Here is a 25,379-nt window from a genome sequence, read left to right as displayed (position 1 = left end):
AATTCACTGAAAATTATCACTTTTTTTTGCAATGTAAAATCATTTTACAGTTGATAATCATATCCTCTGTAGTCAACTATAGGTATGTTTTTTCAGAATATGAAAGAATAAGATCGACCAAATCAGACTGTCTTTACTGTTCAACTACCACAACCCCTTCATATAGGTCAATGCCCTTCACCCATAACCTTCCTTTGCACCATCATTGAAGGAAAGATTACTCTTCTTTCCAAATAACATCTCACCACTTGTTCGCTTGACCCTATCCCATTCCATTTCCTCCCCAACCTGCTTATCTCAGCCCTAACCCATGTCTTCAACCTACCATTACCCTCAGGTGTCTTCCCTTCTGCTTTCAAACATGCAAAAATCACACCTATCCTTAAGAAACTATCCCTTGAACCAACCTCCACGTCCAGCTATCGCTTCATATCGCTACTCCCATTTGCCTCCAAACTCCTCGAACAGCATGTCCACATTGAACTTTAATCTCAGCTCTCATCAAACTTGCTCTTTACCTACAATGCGGCTTCTGATCCCACACTCCACAAACTGCCCTAACCAAAATGACTAACGATTTGCATACCGCCAAAGCTAACAGACAATTCTCTATATTGCTCCTCCTAGAATGCTCTGCCTTAGACACAGTCAACCACTCCTTCCTACTACAGACCCTCTATTCCCATGGCATCAAAAACCTTTCCTTCTCCTGGATCTTCTCATACCTCACTAACCAGACACTTAGCATCTCCCTTTGCCATACTACTTCTTCAGCCTGCCCTCTCTCTGGCAGTGTCCCTCAAGGCGGTGAGCTGGAAGCCCTACACCTTTCGCCTGTAACAACTCAAAGTCCCATGGTTCCAAGTATCATCTTTATGCTGAGGACACTTAAATCTACCTCTCTGGCCCATACGTCACCTCTGTGCTGTCCAGAATCCCAGAGTGTCTCACAGCCATATCTTTTTTTTTTTTATCACCACGTTTCCTAAAACTTAATGGACAAAAAGGACAAAACCAAAATATCTTTCCTCCATCCCACTTAGCTCCCATACTAGACCTATCTATCACTATAAACAACATCACATTTTCCCATGTACCAGAAGTCCCTGCCTTGAGGTAACCTTTCACTCTACCTTGTCCTTCAAACTACGCATCCAAGCTCTTACTACCTCCGGTCGCCTCCAAAACAAGAAATTAATGTTGAACTGTGATTGGTTGCAATGGGTAACAGTTTTTTCTTGCAGACAATTTCATAAACCTTCCCCTTAGCCTTTAAAAACATTAAGAAACTATAAAAAATAAAATATGATCACACTTTTGCTTTCAAAACCCCTCTATGTACCAAATGTATGGTTTTTATGCTGCAATAATTTAAGACTACTTGGTGTTATTTCACCCATTTGCTGATAAAGGGTATGAAAATGCTACTCTTTAAAAGGAACCTGTCACCCAGTTCACTCTGCTGAAACTGCGGACAGCATGAATCAGAGCCTGGCTGCACAATTGCAGCCAGGTAGATTTTTCTCTGACACTGGCGTTTCAGAAAATATATACTTTGAAGGTCCAGTCGGTAGCATAGCCAAACCAGTCTGATCCCACCTTCACAGTTTGGGCAGCATGAATCAGTTGACAGGTTAACATTAAAAAAGAGCACCCATCCTACAAATTCTGTTTGAGATCATTTTTGTAGGCTATAATATGTGACCTGTGTGAGGGTCATTTCTTCTTCTTAGTAACGAAGTTTCTTAATATATTATACTGAGAAACCGTTAACATGACTGTTCAAGTCCTCAGAAAAACAAACTTGTACAAGCTCCACCCTCAGGACTCACTCCAAGACAAACAAAACTCATGGACTCATTTACATCTAAATTAATAACAGCACAGCAGGACACTAAAAATATGAGATTTCATTTAACATTTTTAAGAGTTACCACATGTTAACACTTGTGATCAGTGGGGGTTCTACCTCCAAACCCTTCCCCTTGAAAGCTAGGAGGGACACCACATCTGGAAAGTTTTCCAGCCACGGACTGCAAAGCTGCATTTACTGCCATCCAAACTACGTGATATACATGTAGAGCAGGGAAGTGAAAGGAAATCAACGTTCCATTGACTTGACTTCTTTCTCTTCAGTTAACAAAATGGTGGTCTACAGTATCCTGTGACAATTTGGAATTTGTATTTTATGCAGGCATATATTTAAATAGTATGCAATTTCCAAATGCAAGATTTATGTACCTCTAACGTGGAGAATGTTGTGTCCGTGCAGCTTAAGAAAAGAAATATATGCTGCAATATTTAAAATTAGTTTACATTTCCTGGACATTCAAAGCTAGCACAAAGTCTATGCTGTAATCCCAGATTACAATAGATGCAATGAGGATTACTACAAAGGTCATCACAGTTGTGCTGTTTGAAGGTCAGTATAGCTATGGACATAACCAAAGGTGGCATATAACTTGAAGGAAGTCTGACTACAAAAGATCTGTTCAAACCAAGAATGTCACCTTGTAGGAGACATTACCTTAATTCTTAACTGTAATCTCCAAATCCATCTCAGTTTTTACCAGAAACTATTTATTGACATAAGCTAATGGGTGCGTGCTCGGTGCACAATTGGCGACTTGTTTTCCCTACAGCTTTGCTCCAGATCTGTCAATCTAGAAGAGCGGGCAGAGATCGAAACAAAACAGGCACCTAACTTCTTGGCCGTGCCAAAGATTCACCAAACAAATTTGAGTAGAGAACAAATTTTAGCGATTGCAGCAAATGCTTTGGACACTAAATGTAAGATTTTTATCAGGGCAATGTCCGTTACAAGTGAAGTCATTTTGTAATGACAGCCCTCCTTTAACTACAGATCAGTGAAATATACCTTTTCTGAAAAGTGGCATTTATCAGTGATATATGATTCATTTTCTGAACTTTATAGACAAGGCAGAAATTTGGCTAGAACAAACTAGATTTATTGCTGTGTAAAAAATGTACAGTAGTATGAATTTTGGGCACTACAAATACTCAGTTATATTTTACGGCAATTTTTGTTTGTTTTTGGAACCATTTCATTTCAAGGATAGAATTTTGCAATCAAAAATTGAATTCAATTCTATGACACAACACTATATGTTGTAAGGTATGATTAATCTTGATTTTTAGAAGGCAAAGTGAAAATACATCATTATGGAAAAGTACCCGAGCAATAAACAAAACAGGATTTAGGATGGAAAAACAAACACCCCAGTGACTTCCCCATCCCAGTACTGCTTTTTCTTAGAAATTAACATAATTCCCATCATGAAAAATATACTCTATCAATTACTATCACATACTTGAAAAAAAATGTGATTTTAATTAGTTATTATCCCAGCAGAGGTAAAAAGGAAAGAAAAAACAAACAAAAACCCCCCAAAACAAACTAGATATAAATCTGATATTCTTCTATTAGAAATTGTACTTTTGATATATGTGATTCTCAACTCTATAACCCTGTTTTCTGCACATAGAAACAATGGGCATGAATAGGAGATGTCATTTCGGATTCTGCAGTTCACTGCTCTGTACATTCTTGTCTCCGAATATGGAGCATATAGTATGTGATAAAACTGTAAAGTGTCACAGTTGCTTGGCATATAGCTGCTAGAGCATGCCAATGCGGAGGCCAGACATGTGCAAGCGAACCGTACAGATATGCAGTTCTCCTGGGGACAAACACAACAGATTGCATTTTCTTGAGTTCTCTTGGATAGCTCCGTAAAGACTTCGATCCTTCTTGTAAACTTCAGTGTGCACAGTTCCACTACCACTTCGCATCCTCAGAGGGGAGCCATTTCACAGCTTCTGGAACACCTACAAGGATGTCTTAGCTGATATGTGCCCCCTACATATTACAAGTGCAGAAAATAGTTTCCTTTAGGTCTCTGGATGCTCAAGGATGTGCAAGTTAAATGTGCAGAGGTAGCGCAGTCAATTCTTTTAGTTTATTAAATGTTCTTTGTTTTCTCACAATTTGTTTGCCAATAATGAGATATTTTAAAAGTTTTCTGGAAGAGTAACGTTACGCAAAAGCCACTGCTGAGAGTGGCTGCCATTACAGTCTCTGATGCTGGGTACTTGACTGTCTTCTTCTGCAGCTTTGTCCAGACACTGGTTGCTATTCACATGGATTAACGTTAATTTCTAGAGAAAAGGAATATAAGACACATTTGAGAATCATACACAGAAAAGCTTTCCCATATATTATAATAAATGATTTCTCCGCTCCATTATTCCCGATTGTTACTTGTACGTCATTACTTCAGAAGGCCATTCTGAACTCACAAAAAGACCCTTTGTAGCTTCCAATCTCCATCTTTCCAACCTTGCTCTCCACCCTCTTACTTGACTTAGACCAAGATCAAGTATTAACTGTATTTAGAAAACAGGTTGTCTGTTTCTAGAGGGCCAATTTAAATGTTGATTATTTGTAAAGAAAATTCTCTATCCAGTAGAGATTTCAATAGGCAGTGCATAGCAGTCATTACGGAGACCAAGAAATAGAGATATGAGAATCTGGCCTAAGACTCATTCTTCCAAAAACTCCTCGCCTCTCCCCAAATATTCCTTTATGTAAACGTCCTTGAAGGTAGCTAGAGGGATTTCACGATTCTACAACGTTCAGCCACTTCTAGTAGATTTTTACATCACATGGAGGGAAAAAAAAAAAAAAGGATAGGGCTGTACGTTTTGCTCCTACTCATTGGCAGAGTAACATATCCAGTACTAAAGAAAAATAAACATGGCTAAACGAAAACCATTAAATAGGATAAGATGGTACCTAAAGTGGTCAACTTGTCATGGTGTCCTGACTCCAATTACAGTAACACCTCATTGATGGACAAGGATTTCGATACAGCTAGTATGAACGTGAAATACCCAGGGGGTGTCAGTCCAAAGTACTAGGAGTAATAAGAGCCAGGACACTAATTCTTTACCACCATGATTCTTGTACTGCAAGATATAGAGAATAGGTGGAGATTGAGTTTAGAAGGTACCAGAAGCAATTCAAAGGCCAGGAAGGGGTCACGGAAGAACTTCTCCATGCTATAGCAAATACGTGAAAGGCTACTTTATTTTTGCTTTCCTCTGGCTCAACTGTACACAATAAGCGTAAAAAAATCCTTTTTTTTTTAACATGAATGTAATAGTTAAAAAAAAATAAAAAATGTACTAAAAATAGATGCATTTATCAACACCACAACACTTGAAAAAGAGAAAAAATTAATATTGATCACATGACTTCCAAGTGATGATTTACAGTAATGTAGCTCAAACACCAATACAATATTCTCAGAATAGAGACACTTTGTGTAGCTGCTGGTAATAAGACACCCTGCCAATAATGATATCAAATTCACTTCATTCATTCCCTCCGAGATGTGCCCATCTCCCAGCCCCCAATTCACTAGATATTCGGCATCTATGAACATATTCAGTGGTCTTTTTGATTGCTTCTGCACAGACTGAACAAGGTCCAGCGCTTGAGACAAAGACAGACACTGAATAATTTACATGCAAATGTACAAATGAGGAATTTCTGCTGTGGTAAACAACCAGATTTCTGAAAATGCTTAAAAATACTAATGAGAAGTATTTACATCGTAAAACAGGAGAAGACTGCACTTTTTATGATCCTATTGGGAAAACATGGAGAGAATTTAACTGTGCTGGAATAAAAGTAAAGAACTTGAAAGCATCTGTTCACATTTGTATAAAAGGTGCTGCCTGGCAGGTGCTCCGGCGCATTAGACTTGTGGGCTGTGTGCCATGTTAGCACTCAGCCTGACAGAACTTGGCAGGGACTCACACCACCTTCATAATTAAAAAGGACACATTAAAGTGTAGTTTGTTCTCACAATGAGAAAAAGAAATACCTAACTGCCGGGAGGAAAAAAAAAATATTTCACTTTTCTACATACTTACCTTCTGGAAGAGAAAGAAGTGTTTAATATGAAGCTGTAACAGCTCTGACACCAGAAGTCTGGGAGGGATTTACCCCATTCATCAAAAGTCAGAGCTGTTTATCTGCATTATGTCAATACACAATAGTATGCAACAGTGGAAAAAATGCTGCAAAGTAAGAATACTTTAAAAAATAGAAATGTTAACAGTTCATTTCATCAATTAATATTACAATTTAAAAAAGAATGACGATAAAGAGAAATTTAAAATCAAAATCAATGTTTGGTGTGACCACCCTTTCTTATCAAAACATCAATTCTTCTGGGCACACTTCACCACTATTTTGAAGGAACTTGACAGAGGTTGTACCAAACATCTTGAAGAGCCAACCACAGATCTTCTGTGTTTGCAGGCTTCCATACATCATTTTGTCTCTGCATTGGTTGGCCAAGGAAAGTTAGTGCAGCAGATCAAACACATGACACATCAGGTCTCTCTTTGAAATTGGATGATGTCCAGCAGTGCCATCAGCTTAAAACTGGCAGCAACCAGTGGGACCCAGCTACACTCATCCATAGTTCAGAGAAGTCTGGCTAGAAGTGGTCTTGATGGAAGAATTATGGCTAAAAGCCATATTTTTGACATGTAAACAAGGTTAAGTGACTCAACTACGCATGAAAACATAGGAACTGGAGTGCAAAAAATGGCAGCAAGACTGATCAATCAAAAGTTAAAATATTTGGATATAACAGATGTAACAGTTTGTTCACTATAGGACTGGAGAGCGGCACAATAATGAAAATTTGCAGGCAACAGTGAAGCATGGTGGAGGTTCCCTGCAAGCTTGGGGCTGCATTTCATTAAATATAGTTGGGGATTTGGTCAGGATTAATGATGTCTTCAATGCTGAGAATTTCAGGTAGACATTTATCCAACAAGCAATGTCATCAGTGAGGTGTTTTACTGGCTCTAAATGTAAATGTATTCTGTAGCAGGACCACAAACCTAAATATACAGCAGCTAATGTGATTAAGAACTATATGCATTCCTGAAAGTGATGATATGGCTGCAGCAGAGCCCTGATCTCAACACCATTGAACCGGTTTGTGATCAGTAGGGGGTGGGAGGGGGGTCCTTCGTTGTCAGACCACAATCAATCTATTTTCTGCCAATATATTGGTCATGGCACAATGTAATTGAACATGCATATGATTAGATTCAACAAATTTGTTCCCCATCTATCTCATGTGTGCTCTGCAAATAAATAATGTTTAAGTTCATGAATTAGGCTTTCTGTATACAGATCTGCCTTATGCTCTGTAATTTACTCTTCTATAACTTGGTGAGAAGACAATTTGGACATATAATAAATTAATAATGGCACTCAATAAAAAGTAATTATATTATAAAAAAAAAAGAAATGTAAAAAATAAATAATAATAATAATAATAATGGGTGCATTTCTGTCATTACTTTGTAACAAAATAGCAGAAAAACCAAAAGCCTTCACTTACGCTATGCAAGCTAAGCATCAATTTCATTAGACATAATGGAAGCAAAATTAAACTAACTTGGAACAAATAAATGCATTTAGTAGTTCCTTGCATGATCTGAGAAATAGGATGCTATTTTGGATTTCTTATGCTCTCTATACTTCTGAAAATGCTCAATATTTTGGATGGGAACAAACTTATAATAATTGATAAAAATATACTATATAAACCATAAACACAAGAATAAAATTGCTTTATATATAGAAATAATAAAATCTGTATAAAAAATAAAAATGCAGAAGAAGGACTCAGCTGGTATGGTAACGGAGTTATGCACATGCCTATTAGATATTCCCTACTCCATCAGAACATCTGCTTAGCGTAAGAAAACAGTTTTCCAAATTGCTAAACATATATGGATGTCCAGCTTACCGGTAGGTTTACAGTTTATTAATGGGTCACATAAAAATCTTGGACAATACCTGTGAAAAAAAAGGAACCATCCTGTCTCCCACTTTTAACACTGGTGTGTCAAGATCTGTACCAGGCAGTACAAACAAATCTCAGAACACACCAGACATTTTTCAGCAAACCAAAGGAAGATTATAATAAAAAAAATTAATGAATGAATGAAAATAAGGAGTTTTGTAAAACCAGTTTCAATAAATCTAACTACATTTTTTCTGAATTCTGATTGCAGCTGATGACATTCTAAGACAAGTACCCCCCGAAAAACAGAACTGCAAGTACATGTAAGACCATTCTAGGAAACCGCTTGCTCACGTATTTTATTCTGCTACCAAAGAATGATGAATACATTCTGGTTTGGAAGGCGATACAACTTCACAAGTAATACTCACCACTGGATCATACTCCCATAGTTGATTGCCTCTTAAATGGTGGCATTTAAGCATTATGACTGGGCCATTAAGCTTGGAGACATCTAAACATAAATCATCTGTGCGGATTTCTTTGCTAGCTGTGTAGGAAAATACCTAAGAAAAATATAAGAATGTACATATATTTAATAGGCTTCTTGAGCACAATATATTCTGAAGTCCTTGATATTATGGCATAAACAAAAACATATGACAAACCAATATAGAATTTGTCGTAGCGTTATGGTATTGCTTATTTTAGCAGTGAAATAGTGATTTCTTCTGAATTTTAGAGCTGCAGCACAGATTCTACTTTTTTATTATTTCTGACAACTATTAAAAATGTGGTAAAATTTAGAATACTTCATTGCTATATTGGGTCATGCCTTCGTTTTTAACCACAATACAAAACAATTAAAAACACATTATACCTGGTTTCCTCCCATTCCATGGCAGTTGAAGATACCAACTTTTTCGTTCTCCTTTCTTGCCATATTGTCCAAGCACTGATTTGTTTCAACATTTCTGATCTGGGTAGAAAAGAAAATAAGTCAATTTATCTTTGAATACTTTATAATAAGTGACCAATATGCGAACACTTTGAGGTACAGGTGAAATCAATAGATTGTCTCTCATAGACCTATGTGTCACAGCACGCACCCACGACATAGCATATTTAGAGGTCTTGTTGAAACCATCATCAGATATCCATGTTGCTCTTCTGAATTACTTTTCAGTAGTGAAAATGATTGATTAGGATTAGAAAAAAAAGAATCCATGTGTTTTTCTAGAAATAACATGGGAAGTGCTAGGTAGTGCTAGGTATTACACAGGACCCTAATTGAATGGGGCCAAGCTGAATTAATAGACATATCTCGTCAATCAAAAAGGTTCAGTTTCTGTGAAGCGGTGGGAGAGAGGGTAGGGGGAGGGTAGAGGGGTAGCCCAGACACTTTTGCAATCTCTTCAGACATTTCCATTTGTGTGTAAGGTTATTCCCAACATTGCATTATATATCAACCGGATAAGAAACCGATCCATAGAACTGCTCTAAACTGCCCGGAATGGCGCAGACGTCTAACACACGTGCCACAGCTTCATCCACTGTCTGAACCTGCCTGAGAAAACCATGACCATGCTCAGCTTTTTAAGGCACAGTCACAGCCTCCACTCCATTCTGATAGGATATTGCAGAGCCCAGTTTAAAGGATTGGGGGTGATCCTGAAAACATATCATAACTTACAATGTTGGCTTAGCCCTGTAAATAGCTTTTTCTGATTCCATTCAGCATAATCTTTCAAACAAGGGCTTATCCCATTAAGACATGGTCATACCTTCTTAATAGGGCACGGGGTACCACAAAGGAAGAGAGGGGTCCTAGGTCCAGGGCCCTCGCTCTCTCTGAGAAAGAGCAGAAAGAGTTGCTAACAGCAGCCAATATTTGCTACTAGGAACATGTCGAGGTTATCATGGATCCTCTTGGCAAAATCGGCAGTTTGCCACAGGTGTTGGGACCTGGATACGAGGGTTCCCACAATAAAGGAATTGTTAATAGGACCGGTCCCTTTAAGCCAGCTAGTGAGAATCTACTGGATTTGGTAAAAATAATTCCCGCTGAAAGATTACTCCATATCAAGGACAAGCACCTCAATTAATGACGGCTATAAAGTATACTATGCCTTTAATTTGCTCATTGACATTTCTTATTTCATTCATTTAGTTCAGAAGCCATTTTGGAGTGATCGTCAATGAGTTCATCTTCTGACACCTTCTCTTTACAGCTTTATAGTGTATCCAGACTATACGGGTCTCATTTAAGAAAGCTGTAAGCAGCAAAGTGCGGCTATCAGAGAGAGCGGAGCAATAATTAGTTGCCATGGGCAACCAAGCATGGTTATTGTTATACAGTGTAGATCAATTAGGCCCCTTATAGAGTATATATAGAGGAAGCTTACACCTCTGTATCTAGTACTGCACAGATGAAAAGGAAACTAAAACCTATCTACATTGCCGGGATTCAGAAAATAGAATCCAACACAGGATTACATTAAGCCGCTACTTTTACAATATATCCAACGTTTAATATTCATGAACATTTTATAAATCTTTTTACAGGAATCCCATTGAATAGAAATTCCTATGTATAACACGTCATACATCGTACCTCTCCCAAAGAAAAGTAATGACGAGGTATCTGGGAATCGGGATAGACATTCTCTAAGTACCAGGCAAATGGTTTGCATTGAAGTTTATGCCTCAAGGAAACTCTTGTAGATATGTCCCCATAATCCACTTTAGTCACACCTGAAATGATGAACACAACTATTAGTCAAAATGGATTAAACTGCATCCCATTAAAGCTACTGTCTTGTGTACAGTCCTGATGAAATAAGAGCTTACAAAGGTATGAAATGCTGATAATTGTACTTCAGTGACCATACAAATATCTGACTAACCTCTAAAGACACTGAAGCAGCAAATGTTCTGAAAACCAATCAGGCTCAAAACTTTTTGCCACGACTATGTATTTTTTTCAGTTACAATAATTTATATAAATGTACAATATTTCTTGTTGTAAATGCGTGCTCTAATTTCATCTATGTATTACACTATTTAACATGTTATTTTTAATACCATCACGAGAAAAGGTAGTGAAGTACAGCAGGTTTATGAATGCATTTCTAAATAAAAAACAAATCACACATTCTGTATTATCATAGCTGTCTTCGCTCCCATAACGACCCTTGGCGGATATATCAGACATGGCAGTGTCAGGATGTGCTGCGCGGGACCCGGGGCTGAGCTCTCTCCACATGCAGCATCTGCCTCTACCACTCCAATCACTTCTAACACTATGATGCCGCTGTCAGTATGTCCACAGCATTTATACCGAGCGGTCATTGGTTCTCGGAAGCGCTGACTCCTATTGCCCCCCCCATGACCAGATTGTGTGGAACTGATGCATTATTATGGCAGAGGGGGGCCTGCTGAAGACCCCCATCACTGGCATCATGGTACTTCTGAGAGACATCAGCCACAGACTATGCATCCTAGGAAACTAATTTACACTATATTCTTCAATACTACGGTATTGCAAAATATAGAACAAGCAATCTAAGGATTACAGGATCAAGTCCCCCGAGGGGACTAAAAGATAAAAAAAGATATATACATACACACTGAATCATCCCACTTTCCCCATATTAAAAATAAACATATTTGGTATTGACACTTACGTAAAAGTTTGGTATACCAAAATGTATAATTAACCCATACAGTAAATACCATATTTAAAAAAAAAAAAAAAAAAGTTACCATTTTTCCTAAAAAGATATACATTACAATAAAAAGGAACAAAATGTGTTATTCACCCCAAAATTGGACAGAGAAACAAGTAATAAAATGTTAAATTCACCACGCAAAAACCAAGCCCTGACTGCTCCTTTCATAGAAATATATGGGTCTTGGAAAATGGCGTGATGCAAATATATTTATAATGCAACCTTAATTATTAACATTCATAAAAAGTTGCAATTTGCACAATATTTGATATTAAAGGGAACTTGTGAACTAACTCATACTGCCACAATTTACAGTAATAAAATAGTGCTGTAACATGAGGATGTTCAATGCATTTTTTTCCCCACAAAATAGGTGCTATAGCTTTATAAAATATAACACTAAACTTCCCTAAATTTCAATTAACGTAAATAAGCATCTAGCTATGAAAAAGTTATGAGTTGGATTCGTAGATTTGCATTTTATCACTATGCAGATAAATGATTATTTATTATTCTTTATTTGTGACATCATTGTATTTATTATTCATAGTCCATGTACCAGCACATTATTTTTTAATACAGCAATCAAGACACTTCATTTGTTTTCTGTGGTAAAACAAGTTGCAGGTGACCTTCTTTAGTTGGAAATCTTATTAAAATTAATAAGATTGCCTTTATTTTTGGCAGGTGTCATTTGATTAGCCAAGTCACTAGAAGGACTAAAGAAAAAAATATCTTATTTTCCAAACAAGGTTAATACAGTAAATAACCATAAAGTATGTAATTAATGAAAGCCATCCAAAATGCAACACTGTTCTTTGTAACAGGATATGAGTCATATACATTTATTCCTATTTATCTGAACCGAAAGAAAACAAAGCAAACAAAACGCAAAAGATACATTATAAAAACAATTTCACCACTCATGACAAAAGTAAAGCACCATTAAAAAGGGTCTTCTCAGAATCCTAAATGTATAAAATTGCAAAGTGCATATAAACACACAAGGACTGAGGAATTTATAGATCATGCCCATGCCGGCAACGGCGAGCCCATGCTGGCAGCGAGAATAACCCTAAAGCCATGTTCAATATTTGGTCAGTAATTTACCTCAGTATTTGTAAGCCAAAACCAGGAGTGGAACAATCAGAGGAAAAGTATAATAGAAACAAGTCACCACTTCGGTATTTTTCACCCATTTTTCGGCTTACAAATACTTGTGGGAAATATTGACCAAATACTGAACGTGTCCTTAGAAAAAGTATTACTATGATGAACAACACAAATAACTGCAGTGTAGAAGTGTGGTTGATGCTATATATTTTATGTTGTCTAAACATAATTACAGAAAAATCAAGACTACTTGATGAAAATCATGGCATCACCCATGACTGAATATTTAAAAAATTGGCAGTAAAAAGTATTTAACAGTGATACACAATAAAGCATCGATAATAAAAATATTAATCTCACCGGGTGAAATTATGTAAAAGAAGTTCTTGAACTCATCCATCCACACTTCTGCCAACCTCCTATTATTCTTGTTTATAATCTGTCCTGTACCACCTGGAAAGGTATATGGAGTAGCTTTTCGAAAAACGTGACCAACATGCGAACAAGTGACTATTTCAAGTGTACCTCCGCACTGCCATATCTAGAGGAAAAAAGGGACACAGAGCATTAGGTAGAACCCCTTTTTGTGAATAGAACATGATAAAAAAAACAAAACAATGACATCTTTCACAAATACAGACGCCGTCTGCTAAAACAGAGAACTCACAGCAGTCCTGTAAGGTGTAAATTGGAGTTTTTGTTATACTTACCCTAAATGAGATTTCTAAATTCTCCCCTCCCCAAATATCCATTCCAGCATCATATGTCCCAATTTCCTGGAAATAATCTCTGTCAATTGAAAAGAGGCCACCAGCCATAGTGGGAGTCCTGCAAAATAAAAAAAAAAAAATATATATATATATATATATATATATATATATATATATATATATATATATATATATATATATATATATATATATATATATATATATATATATATATATATATATATAGTAACTAATTAAGTTCATGTGCATTTATGTATACCAGCCTTCAATGGGGGAACGGTTATGTTTGGTATATGCACCAGAAGTCATATTGGCACAAACATAAAAGTTTGGTGTAGTACAAATAACACCAAGAAAAAACACCTGGATGAAGCATTTCAATGAGAAACGCTCATCAGGTGTCATATTTTGTATTATAAGTGTGTCTCTCATTTTATGGCTTGATTTTATTAATGAATTGTCAAAATAAAGTATTTTTTAGATATTTCATTTGGTCTTTTTATAAAAGTGTTTTTTCTTGGGGTCTCTATATGTGCACTTTATGGCCTAATTTATAGGATTCAATTGTAGTTGTTTCTGTAGTACAAACATGAACAGGCAGATTGTAGAAGTCTGTGGTAGTGCCGCTTATCCCCCAAAGGATGATCCTCAGTAATATGCATCAATCTTATGCTCAAGTGGTTTAATAGATTTTAAAGTAAGGACAATTATTAATGCAACCCTTGTGTTGCTTTTTCCATCACCCATTCATTACCTAACTGCCATATGGAAGCCCCCCACACGTAAGTAGGAGAAGTCCATTTTCCTCTAAGGCCTACACTGTTGCATAATATTAATGCACTTTATTTCAGTGTCTTTCAGTAGGTGTCCAGCAATGAACGCAGTATTCAAGAAGGATCGCGAGCTCAGTCTTTCTAAGGGTATGTGCACATAACATCTTTTACAGGTGGATTTCCCCGAAAGTGCTAAAAAAGGCCAAAACCTATGAACATATGCACAGCAATTTTAGTACAACGTACTCTGCATACGTTTCATCTTTACTCGCTTTTGATCACTTCAAGCTTTGAAAGCCGTAATGTGGCTAACAGAAGTGACCAGTCCACTCTCCTGGCTTGGAAGCCCACACAATCATATATAAAATAAGAGGAAACCAATGCAAAAATTAATCAAAAGTCAATACTTCAATACTTCAGGAAAAACACTGCTGGCATTTTCCTGAACAATATTCCAATAGCAAAAAAAGCCGGCGTGTGCATAAACCTTATGGCTATGTGTGCACGTGCAGGATTTGATTGCCCGTTTCTGCATCTCTTAGCAGGAAAAATGCTGCAGAAAAAATGAATGCTTTTTGGAGCTAAGTAAAGATATTTGAAAAAAGAAACGTGTAACATCGCTTTAACCCTTGGATTACAGTCAGACCTGGGTGAGTATATTGGTTAATTTAAATGATTAAAGAATGTGTCTGTTGTATTTCAAATAATTGTTTTACTGGGTGTGTATTTATTTAACTCTTTACTTTAATTAGGTTTAGTAATAAAAGGGTCTGATTGACACCTTTTCATCACAAAACAAAAGGGCTAGGTGTCAGCTAATCCCATACACCCAATCTCATTAGCGTTTACATTCAAGTCATTTCTGGAGAAGCTGAGAGCTGCTATTTTTAGCCTAGGAAGGTGCCATTAGGCAAACATGTTCCCTAATTATTAATAACAGCTCACAGCTGTTTCGTTAGCCCCCATGTCCCCACAATTAGCAATAAGTAGCACTTTGGACGCAGCATATTTTCACTGCATCCAAAACGCTGTGTTCTAATGCTGCACTTTTGTTGTCAGTACATGCGGATCCACCACATATAATGACATTTCAATCGGTCAAAATCTGCAGCGAAGACTAGCGTGTCCGCTACAGAAATTGACATGCTGCGGGTGAGTTTGGGTACGTGCCCATGATCAGGAGCAGCTGAGGGTTTGAAGCTGCGTGTTTATGCAGCGTCCAGATGTTACAGCAAAGTGGATGGGATTTCTAGAAATCCCAAGTCCACTATGCATGCATCTGAGGCTGCAGCTCACCCGCTGACACTGACATGTGGTGCGTCTTTCAGGACCGCAGCATGTCAAATTCTCTTGCAGAGTATCTAGTCTCTGCAACAGAAATTTGACCACTAGAATGCATTGAATGCGGTAAATCCGCATGGCTCAGTGAACACATGCGGATTTACCTGCGTTCAATAAAATGCAATGCTTTGGACAAAGCAAAAATATGCTGCTTCCAAAGCGCTGCTACGTCCGGATCGTGGGCACATAGTCTAAAATAAAAATAAAAAATGGAGTGGGCTCCGGCGTCATTTTTATAACCAGTAGAGGGAAAGCCAACCGCTAGGAGCTGATATTAGTAGCCGGGGAAGGGGCCATTAGCCAAAAATGTTCCCTGGCTATTAATATCAGCCCACAGCTGTTTGTTTAGCCTTTACTGGCTAGATTACAGGGGGACCTCAGAAAAAAACTGACGTAGGGTCCGCCTATGAAGTCGAACCAGAAAAGGCTAAACAGACAAATGAGGCGGATATTAATAGCCAGGGAAGGGGCCATGAATACTGGCCCCCTCCGCGGCTAATTATATCACCCCTCAGCAGTCCCAGAAATGGCGCATCTATAAGATGCGTCAAATCTGGCACTTAGCCTCCGCTCTTCCAACTGCTGTGCAGCGGTGGCGAGTGGGGTAAAAACGTTGGGGTTCATGTCAGCCTTGTATTGGCCTTGTAAAGCCCAGGCCTTGTAAATCCCAGGTTAGTAATGGAGAGGTGTCTATAAGACACCCCCATTACTAACCGTGTAGGAAAGGGTTTCAATGCTTTTTCAATAAAGACATGGCCAGAATAAAATCTTTTGACATAAAATGACATACGGTTTTAATTATTTATTTATTATACTCCTAATCCCCGAATCCCTTGTCTCCTGATAAAAAAACAAAAATAAAACCACCATATCCCTCACTTGTCCGCCGTCATGATGTAATCCAGATTGGCTCACGGCGATCACGTTCACTTCTACAGCAGCCACATCAATCACTGATGTGACTGCGGTAGAAGACAGCACTATACACTGACAGGAGTGTAATCACTGCTGTCAGTGTACATCGCTGTGCTGCTGGATGAGGTCACGTGAGTTCATCAGCTGACGATCAGCTCTGGTGACCTTATTACTGCATCAGTTATGCGTGGGAACATTCCCACACAGCACCAGTGCTGTAAAGTGAGGTCTCAGAGCTCGTCAGCTGATCTTCAGCTGATGAACTCACGTGAACTCATCCATCAGCAGCGATGTACACTGCCGGGAGCGAGCGCGCTCTCGTCATTGTAAAGCCGGCCATCGGGTGATCAGGTCGCCAGGGGACATCGGGAGGACGCCGGACAGGTGAGAAAAAGGTTTTTTATATTTTTAATTTTTTAGATTTTTAATTTTATTTATTTTTTTAACACTGCGCACACACCGGCTCGGCTGAGGAGGCTACTTTTCCCTTAGCCGCATAGCTCTCAGTGTTATCAGCAGGAGCGGCGGTTGGATGATGGGAGAAAGTCTTCTTCTCTGGCCCGAGTACCATTCTTTGTGCATTTTTGCGCTGCAGAAACGCTACAAAAAATAGATATGTTGCGGATTTTAAAGCTATCACAATCCTGAGCGGAAAATTCTGCATTATGTGCACAGCACATCAGGATTGTCATTGCATTAGCTGGCAGAAAAATTACCTAGTGTTTTTGGTGCATTTCCGCGCGGAGAAAAAGCATCAAAAACGCACAATTATTTTGCGCAATCGCGGCGTTTTCGCCACCATTGACTTGCATTGAATCGCATAATATCCGCATCAGTACATGTGCATATGTGGATATCATGCGGTTCAATGTGCGGATGGTACCTGGATTTGGAGAAGACTCTCCTCCAGACCCGGGTACCATAGTACCTGTAAAGAAAAAAAAAAGAATAAAAAATATACATTATACTCACCTTCCGATGGCGCCCGGTCTCCATAGCGATCCGTCCTCCTGGCTCGCCGGCAGCTCGCGATGGTCTAAAAGGACCTGCCATGACGTCATTTAGTCATGCTGACGTCGGCGGTCGCGTGACCCGTCACATGACTAAATGATGTCATGGAAGGTCCTTTTAGACCACCACTAGACACCAGACAGATTGGATAAGGACACCGGGGGCCATCAGAAGGTAAGTATAATATTTATTTTTTACCATTCTTTTACGGTCACACTATATAAATCCATGCCGGTTGCATGGATTTATATAGTGTGACCAAGTTGTCAAGCACTTTCCAAGTGACGCTAAAATCGCTTGGAAAGAGCTTGTCAACCGGCATGCGGAAATGCATGTGAAGAACGCTTCACTTACGCTTATCCCTGGCAGGAAAACACATGTACAATCCGCATGCAATTTTTCTGCAAGGGAGACGCAGAAAAGCTCAGAAAAATCCGGAGCATTTCTGCATTGTGGGCACATAGCCTCATGGTTTTACTTCTAGCTATAAGAACAAGCTTTCGACTTTCTTTTTCTAGTGCATAAAGCCGTCAAAATTCAGAATCCCTAAAATCTTCTTTTCTAAAGTTGTGGATAGCACAAATTAGCCAGTGAGATTCTGTGGTATGGAAAGGAATTATCCTGGTAATAGACTTTGTCGTGTGACCTCCACACTTTAAATAATGTTCTTACAAGTGAAAATTACAAGATTGGAGGAAAATACAACGTCTTTTTCCAGTCCCAAAACAAAATATTTGTGTTGCTGTACCCAGTAAATCCGGAGTACTAATGTGCAAAGTGGTTTATGTCTATTTTCTGTTCCAATTCTTCAAACTGCATTTTTAAAGGCATATTACATTATAGCTTGTGTGTGGCTGCTTATTCTTGTCAGCATAATCTACGGCACCATGGAACAGTGCTGGCACTGTCCTTACAATGGGCAGACATGAAACCTTCTTCTTGTGGGCAATGACTGCAGTGGATGATCATTACGCAAGCTTTGGCTTGCAGCCACTAGTCTAAAAGACATGATCTGTGTCATATACAAACGTAATGTTCCCAGTGTCAGGGCGTGCTATGAAGGGCTTATTACATCAGCTGTTTGTGCACATGAAACAAGGCTGCAAAAACATGAAACTTGGGTTTTTTCAAAGTTTTAACATGTTTTATGACTTTGGCATTTAAGAGTATTCAAGTCTCCACAATAAAAGTAAACTAAACAAACTAGACAAAGTCAGGCAGAAAAGGACTAATAGGGAATCAGTTTGGGGACCACATCTGCTGTGTCAGCTTTATCCTTGTTTATCTGTTACACGATTCCCATCTTCCTACAAAGCATCATAGTAAAGAACATGGAAATGCCTAATTACTGGAGCTATACAGTAATGCAATGAGTATAGATAATAAACTCACTGTATCCACCCAATACCTAGCATTACACAAATCAGAATTCAGTGTAAAGATGTCAAAGAAACCAATCAATCCACCATCTCACCTGACGGGAAGAGTTCGATCTCCTCTCCTCCGATCCATTTCACGCTGGGGAACAGGGTACCATCTGAAGTTCAATTTCCAATTGAACCCACCATAAGTCATGTCAGAACCGGCCATGTACTCAAAGGTATCGTCGCTAATTACATCAATGATGGGGCAAACCACAGTCCTCCTTCATAACAGACAGAAAAACAAATTCATATTTAAGATGGTGCAGAAATAATATACTTTATAGAATTTGCAGCTTTCAATTGATTTTCAAGTGTAGGTCTATTAATTTATTAGTATGTTTAAAAAAAAAAAAAAAAAAAAAGATTTAAACGGATTCTGGAGGTAATAAACTGTTAAATTATTTATAATCCCTGAAAAAATCTTTAATAATTATAATAAATACATAATTAACACAATGCAGTAAAGTCAACAGAAACGTCCACTACAGTAAGCAGAAAAAGGGACTGATGCATCTGAAGTGTCAAAGTCACAACCATTTCGAGCTTGTTGGCATTATGTTAGCACTATCTGATTGAAATCATACTGCAAATGTCTAATATTTTGTATGTCTCAGACTTCAGGTCCCCTTTAAAGTTGGAAAGCTATTATAGGGCCCTCCAAGTTAAAAAGCAAACAGCACTCCTATCCCTAGTCATCACAATTAAGGAGGTACTATCCCTATGACCAAGTGAGAATTTGACTGAAAGAGTGCTCCATGTGGGCAGACAGATCATCCCTGTCCATTTCAACAAGTAACTTCTCGCTTTAAGTAGCAAAAAGGTTATTGGCACCACTGATCACAGTACCTGGATTATTGGTGCATACCTTAATCAATGTGTGTAATGAGCATATATACCTATTACCTTAATAAGTGTGAACAAGGATTAGAGCATAGCTTGACTGAGCTGGTTAAATATTTGATAGATTATAATTATGAAGGATAATAAAACCCAAACATATGACGTTTGCCAAATCAAGAATGGAAGTGATTGCAGTGAAAAGTCTATAAAGAACCAGTGACACAATCTGCCTGGGTGACTAAAGCAGTGAGCACGTGCACAGAGACGCTATTAAGTCATAATAAGACGTTATAAAGCAACCTTTGATTCTTTACAGTCTAGGCAATCAATAGGGTTTCTAGACAACGCCATGTTGAAATCCACCAGTATAATCACTTTTCTCCCTGACATCTGCCTTTCGAGAAGAGTAAGGGAGCCCCTCTCTCCCCCATACACATTAGATGGTCTGCTTAGACCAGCGACATTAATCAAATGTACAGCTTATGGACAACTTTCTTCACACCTGCATCATGGTTTCCAGCGAAAGATATTGCTACACAGGGCAGGATCCTTCTGAAGACACTGGCAGCAACCAACAAACCTAACTGAATTATATAATGGGGTCTGCCTTCATCTTCTGTGGTGTCTGCTGTTTTGACAGACAGAAAATGAGAGTTGCATGCTGGCATTTGCGAGAGAGGCTCTTAATGGTTCCTCTGAAGCTGAAGTGAACAGGGCCTAAACTGTACAGAAGTTGGGGACCACACACTTTGGATGATAACCTCGAGTTCTGCTATGCCTGGCAGTGGCCTACTTACCCATCGCCACAGAAATAATGGGAAAATAACCATGCACATGCTGTACTGTATATATGATGCATCTGATTAGGTCCACTTTTTTATGGTATTTTTCGATATGACTTGGTGGTGTATTTTGTTATTTTATATTAGAGTAATAGATCGCTTTGGGTCTGACCAGCTAATGTTGCCCAAAATAAGCCATGTGTGTGTCCTGTGCCATGTGTAGCAAGTGCTTGGCTGTTTCATTAGAGAAGAGCTGTTCAACAACCAAGAACAAGTCATACTTCATATTTACCCTAAAATTCTGCCATGAAAAATACAACTGGCGGCAGCAGTCACTTGTCCATCTAGAATAAAGCAGAAAGTACACAGACCAGCGGGAACCCCAAAAAAGTCAGGAGAAAGGTAGCGATGGAGGGGTCATAATGTGAGTATAGTAACTTTATTATTTTACACCATTCTAAGGAGTTTTAAATAATGTGGAGTCTGGACAACTCATTTAAGAGGTTAAAAAATAATGGTCTCCGTGCATCTTTCTAAAAAATGCTGATTTTCTGTGATACAATGATGTTTTGATATCAATCATTTGTATGAATTGCCAAAACTCGAACACAATCACATTTTTCTCTACTCATCTGCAATTCAAAAATTGTTTCCTTGTTAGATGGAATAATCAGCAAATGCTATCTGGTTCTGATCACTGATGACCTTGCAGTTAGGACACCAAGGTCAACTTAGCAGAAGGCAACTTTGACATAAAAAAGCAACTCCCTATCAAATATGGATATGCTTACTCTTCATAATGAATGGCTTAAAACAGATTTGTTTTACAATATCCGATATATTATATATAGCATAAATTAGCTGTTCTATGTATACATAGTAAATGAATACATGGCATAAATCAGCATTATACATATATATTGATATAAGGGTGTCGATTCTTCCTGCGAGGAGCTTTCTACTAATAAAATGAGACAATTTCAGGGCAGTCAAGTTCCCAACCTCTCACCTATAAGTCAGTAGCCCACATTACATTGTCCGCTGCTCAGCAGCATATTCACAGGAAGCATACGCCAGTCAACCATAACATATAACCTGCCCAACATTGTGTAGGGTTCCCTCATCTAATAGAAACAGCTCTGCGCAGCCGAGGGAACGTCCTACAAGACCTGCCACTATTGTAATTTACAATTTCAGAGTCGTCTAGTGATTACAATTTGGTCTTCGCCAAATTAACTCACAATTTTACACTTGCCTAATTTCCCATTTTTTAACCATCATCAAAATTGACTGTTCATTTGCTGTTTAAAATATTTCACCCCTTGACTGGTACCCCCATAACAAAATAACCAATGTGTTACGTTTTTCAGAGGTTTTAATGGTATGGCTGATCAGTGTATATTAGAAAAATTAAATGTCCCACTGGCTTCAAGGTTTGCAATAAAAATGTTCCATGTTAAAGGCGTTGTCCAAGCCTCTTTCTTGAGGGACATACTGCTCTTCTGCCTATTGGTTTCCGGGTTGGTTGGGAAGTGGAGTGCTCCTGACGGTACAGACCAGCGCAAGGTAGTGCCACTGGTCTGTACTGTGCAGCCTCCTAGGCTGCTCGTGGAGAAAGCATCAGACAAGCACATTGGCAATGAAGTTGGCCAGATCTAGTGTATCGGGCCAGCATCAAAGAGGCACTTACTAAACCTATAGCAATCCGCTTACAACCGCTGCGCCCCTGGTCTAGGAAACAGGCCACCTGAGAGACATTGCGGGTGGCCAGTAACCTAGGCAGCAAAAAGTGAACCATGTAATTAAAAATCTTTGCTGCTGAGTCGAGGAGGTAATGTGGGGTGGAAGGGGGACCGAGGAAATACACTAAATTATAAATTCTGGTTCTAGCCCTTTTCAAGTAGGCTTGTACTACCCCATCATCCCAAACCTAAATCCCTTTCATGTGAATATCAATCAGATATGTTACAACCATTTGTAATGTAAATTGTCCAGAGTAAATTAACACAACTACAGATACAGTGGTCGGAAAAAGTGTTTGCCCCCTTCCTGATTTTTTAGACTTTTGCATGTTTGTCACACTTAAATGATTCAGATCACAAAACAAATTTAAATATTACACAAAGATAACACAAAATGTATTTTTTTAAATGAAGGTCTTTATTATTAAGGGAAAAAGAAATTCAAACCTACAGGGCCCTGTGTGATAGTGATTGCCCCCTAAACCTAATAACTGGTTGGGCCGACCTTAGAAGTAACAACTGCAATCAAGCGTTTGCGATAACTGGCAATGAGTCTTTTATAACGCTCTGGAGGAATTTTGGTCCACTCAACTTTGCAAAATTGTTGTAATTCAGCCACAGAGGGTTTCCGAGCATGAACCGCCTATTTAAGGTCATGCCACAGCATCTCAATCAGATTAGGGTAAGGACTTTGACCACTGCAAAGTCTTAATTTTAGTCCACTGAAAAGTCTTAATTTTGTTTTTCTTAAGCCATTTAGAGGTGGACTTGCTGAAGTGTTTTGGATCATTGTCCTGCTGCATAACCCAAGTGCGCTTCAGCTTGATTTGACTAACAGATGGCCGGACATTCTCTTTCAGGATCTTTTGGTAGACAGCAGAATTTGTGGTTCCATTTACTACAGCACGTTTTCCAGGTCCTAAAGCAGAAAAACAGCCCCAGACCATCACACTACCACCACTATATTTTACTGTTGGTATGATGTTCCTTTTATGAAATGCTGTGTAGTTTCTACGCCAGATGTAATGGGACATGCACCTTCCAAAAAGTTCAACTTTTGTCTCATCAGTCCACAGTATTCTCCCAAAAGTCTGGCGATCATCAAGATGTTTTCTGGCAAAACTGAGACGAGCCTTTATGTTTTTTTTTTGCTCAACAGTGGTTTTCGTCTTGGAACTCTGCCATGCATGCCATTCTTTCCCAGTCTCTTTCTTATGGTGGAGTCATGAACACTGACCTTAACAGAGGCAAGTGAGGCCTGCAGTTCTTTGGATGTTGCTGTGGGGTCTTCGGTGACATCTTGGATGAGTCGTCTTTGCACTTTTGGGGTAATTTTGGTTGGCCGGCCACTCCTGGAAAGGTTCACTACTGTTGCATGTTTTCACCATTTGTGGATAATGGCCCTCACTGTGGTTAGCTGGAGTCCCAAAGCTTTAGAAATGACTTTATAACCTTTTCCAGACTGATCGATCTCAATTACTTTGTTTCTCATTTGTTCCTGAATTTATTCGGATTGCAGCATGAGGTCTAGCTTTTGAGGATCTTTTGGTATACTTTACTTTGTCAGGCAGGTCCTATTTAAGTGATTTCTTGATTGAAAACAGATGAGGCAGTAATCAGGCCTGTGTGTGGGTAGGGAAATTGAACTCCGCTTTCCTTGAGAGCAGTGTAAGAGTCACTGCCAGTTATTGCAAACGCTTGATTACAGTTGTTGCCGCTAAGGGTGGCCCAACAAGCTATTAGGTTTAGGGGCAATCACTTTCACACAGGGCCCTGTAGGTTTGGATTTCTTTTTCCCTTAATAATAAAGGCCTTCATTTAAAAACTGCATTTTTTTTTTTACTTGTGTTATCTTTGTCTAATATTTAAAGTTGTTTTGTGATCTGAAATGAGAGTCACTCTGACTTCCCGGCGCCTGCGGACAAGATCTTTGCTCTACAATGAATATAGATGGCAGGAAGAAGTGCACCTTGTGTAAAAGGTGAAGTGCGCAGGCTCGGGACTTGGCCGCAGCGACTGCACGTCACAGGGCACTGTGAAGTAAATGGGAGGGGGTAAACATTATAATTCAAAAGGAGGTGGGATTTCTTGCAGGCCCCTGGACGGGAATACATCAGAAACTTGTGGGAATAAAAAGACATTTCACAGCAACAAGACCTATATCATGAGGCATACAGGTAGGTATAGATATACATGTCTATCACCTGTATGCTCATATTAGAGGTCAGATAAGTGCCAGGGGGTGACAGATTCGCTTTAAGTGTGACAAACATGCAAAAGAATAAGAAATCAGGACGGGGGCAAACACTTTCACACACAATTATAAAAATAAAACACATTACAACAACTATTTGAACAATTTTTCAGTTACAAAAGGAACTGACTGGTTGGTACATGTGAAAATAAGTCTTTTCCTATATAACATTATCTGCTCAGCAATCACTTAAAGGGAATTTGTCACCGAGAGCAGAATGATGTAGGGGCAGAGACCCTGATTGCAGCAATGTATCACCTACTAACCTGTTTGATGCAATTTTTATAAGACCACTGTTTTATCTGCTGCAGACCTTGCAGTTCTCTGAATGCAAAGATCTATATATCCCTGCCCACAACACTGAATGGAAGCTTTTTGTTTACACTCTGCATAGGCAGAAAACTGACAATCAGTGGTAGGAAAGGGGTTACACACAGCTCATGAATATGGAGAACTATATGGCAGCAGGTTTACTCTAGTCCTCTAGTGTTAATCTCCTTCTGATAAAACATGCTCACATTCATACAGACCCTATAAAAGGTGTATTAAGTATTTTATTCTATTTACTAACGTCTAAACCAGTGTTTCCCACACTCCAGTCCTCATGGCCTCCCACAGGTCATGTTTTCAGGATTTCCATAGTATTGGACAGGTGAGAGAATTCCTGATGCCTACTCCCATCATCTGTGCAATACTAAGGAAATCCTGAAAACATGATGTGTTGGGGGCCGTGAGGACTGGAGTTTGGGAAACACGGATCTAAACCTTGGCGAGTCATGTATTCAGGTATGTCTTATGGTGCAAAGGTATGACATGTCAATTGCCCAGTGATTACAGTAATATTCTGAATGCATAACTAA

General features: G+C 38.8%; 1 protein-coding gene across 2 annotated transcripts in view; it reads right to left on the bottom strand.

The window, feature by feature from the left end:
- Positions 1 to 1,009: 1,009 nt before the first annotated feature.
- Positions 1,010 to 25,379, bottom strand: part of GALNT1 (polypeptide N-acetylgalactosaminyltransferase 1) — a 148,059-nt gene continuing 123,689 nt past the window's right edge. For both annotated transcript variants that reach the window (XM_073678491.1, XM_073678490.1), the window contains exons 6-12: positions 18,952 to 19,122; positions 13,417 to 13,534; positions 13,067 to 13,247; positions 10,477 to 10,616; positions 8,743 to 8,841; positions 8,294 to 8,428; positions 1,010 to 4,179 (exon numbers count right to left, since the gene is read on the bottom strand). In XM_073678491.1, coding sequence (XP_073534592.1) covers positions 4,033 to 4,179; positions 8,294 to 8,428; positions 8,743 to 8,841; positions 10,477 to 10,616; positions 13,067 to 13,247; positions 13,417 to 13,534; positions 18,952 to 19,122 — 991 coding nt within the window. In that variant the 3' untranslated portion in view covers positions 1,010 to 4,032. The remainder of the gene's footprint in view (positions 4,180 to 8,293; positions 8,429 to 8,742; positions 8,842 to 10,476; positions 10,617 to 13,066; positions 13,248 to 13,416; positions 13,535 to 18,951; positions 19,123 to 25,379) is intronic.

Source organism: Phyllobates terribilis, unplaced genomic scaffold (genome assembly GCF_046119375.1).
Source record: "Phyllobates terribilis strain yellow unplaced genomic scaffold, ASM4611937v1 Scaffold_4__5_contigs__length_816908805, whole genome shotgun sequence".
Classification (NCBI taxonomy): Eukaryota; Metazoa; Chordata; class Amphibia; order Anura; family Dendrobatidae; genus Phyllobates; species Phyllobates terribilis.
This window is presented reverse-complemented; position numbering and strand designations above follow the sequence as displayed.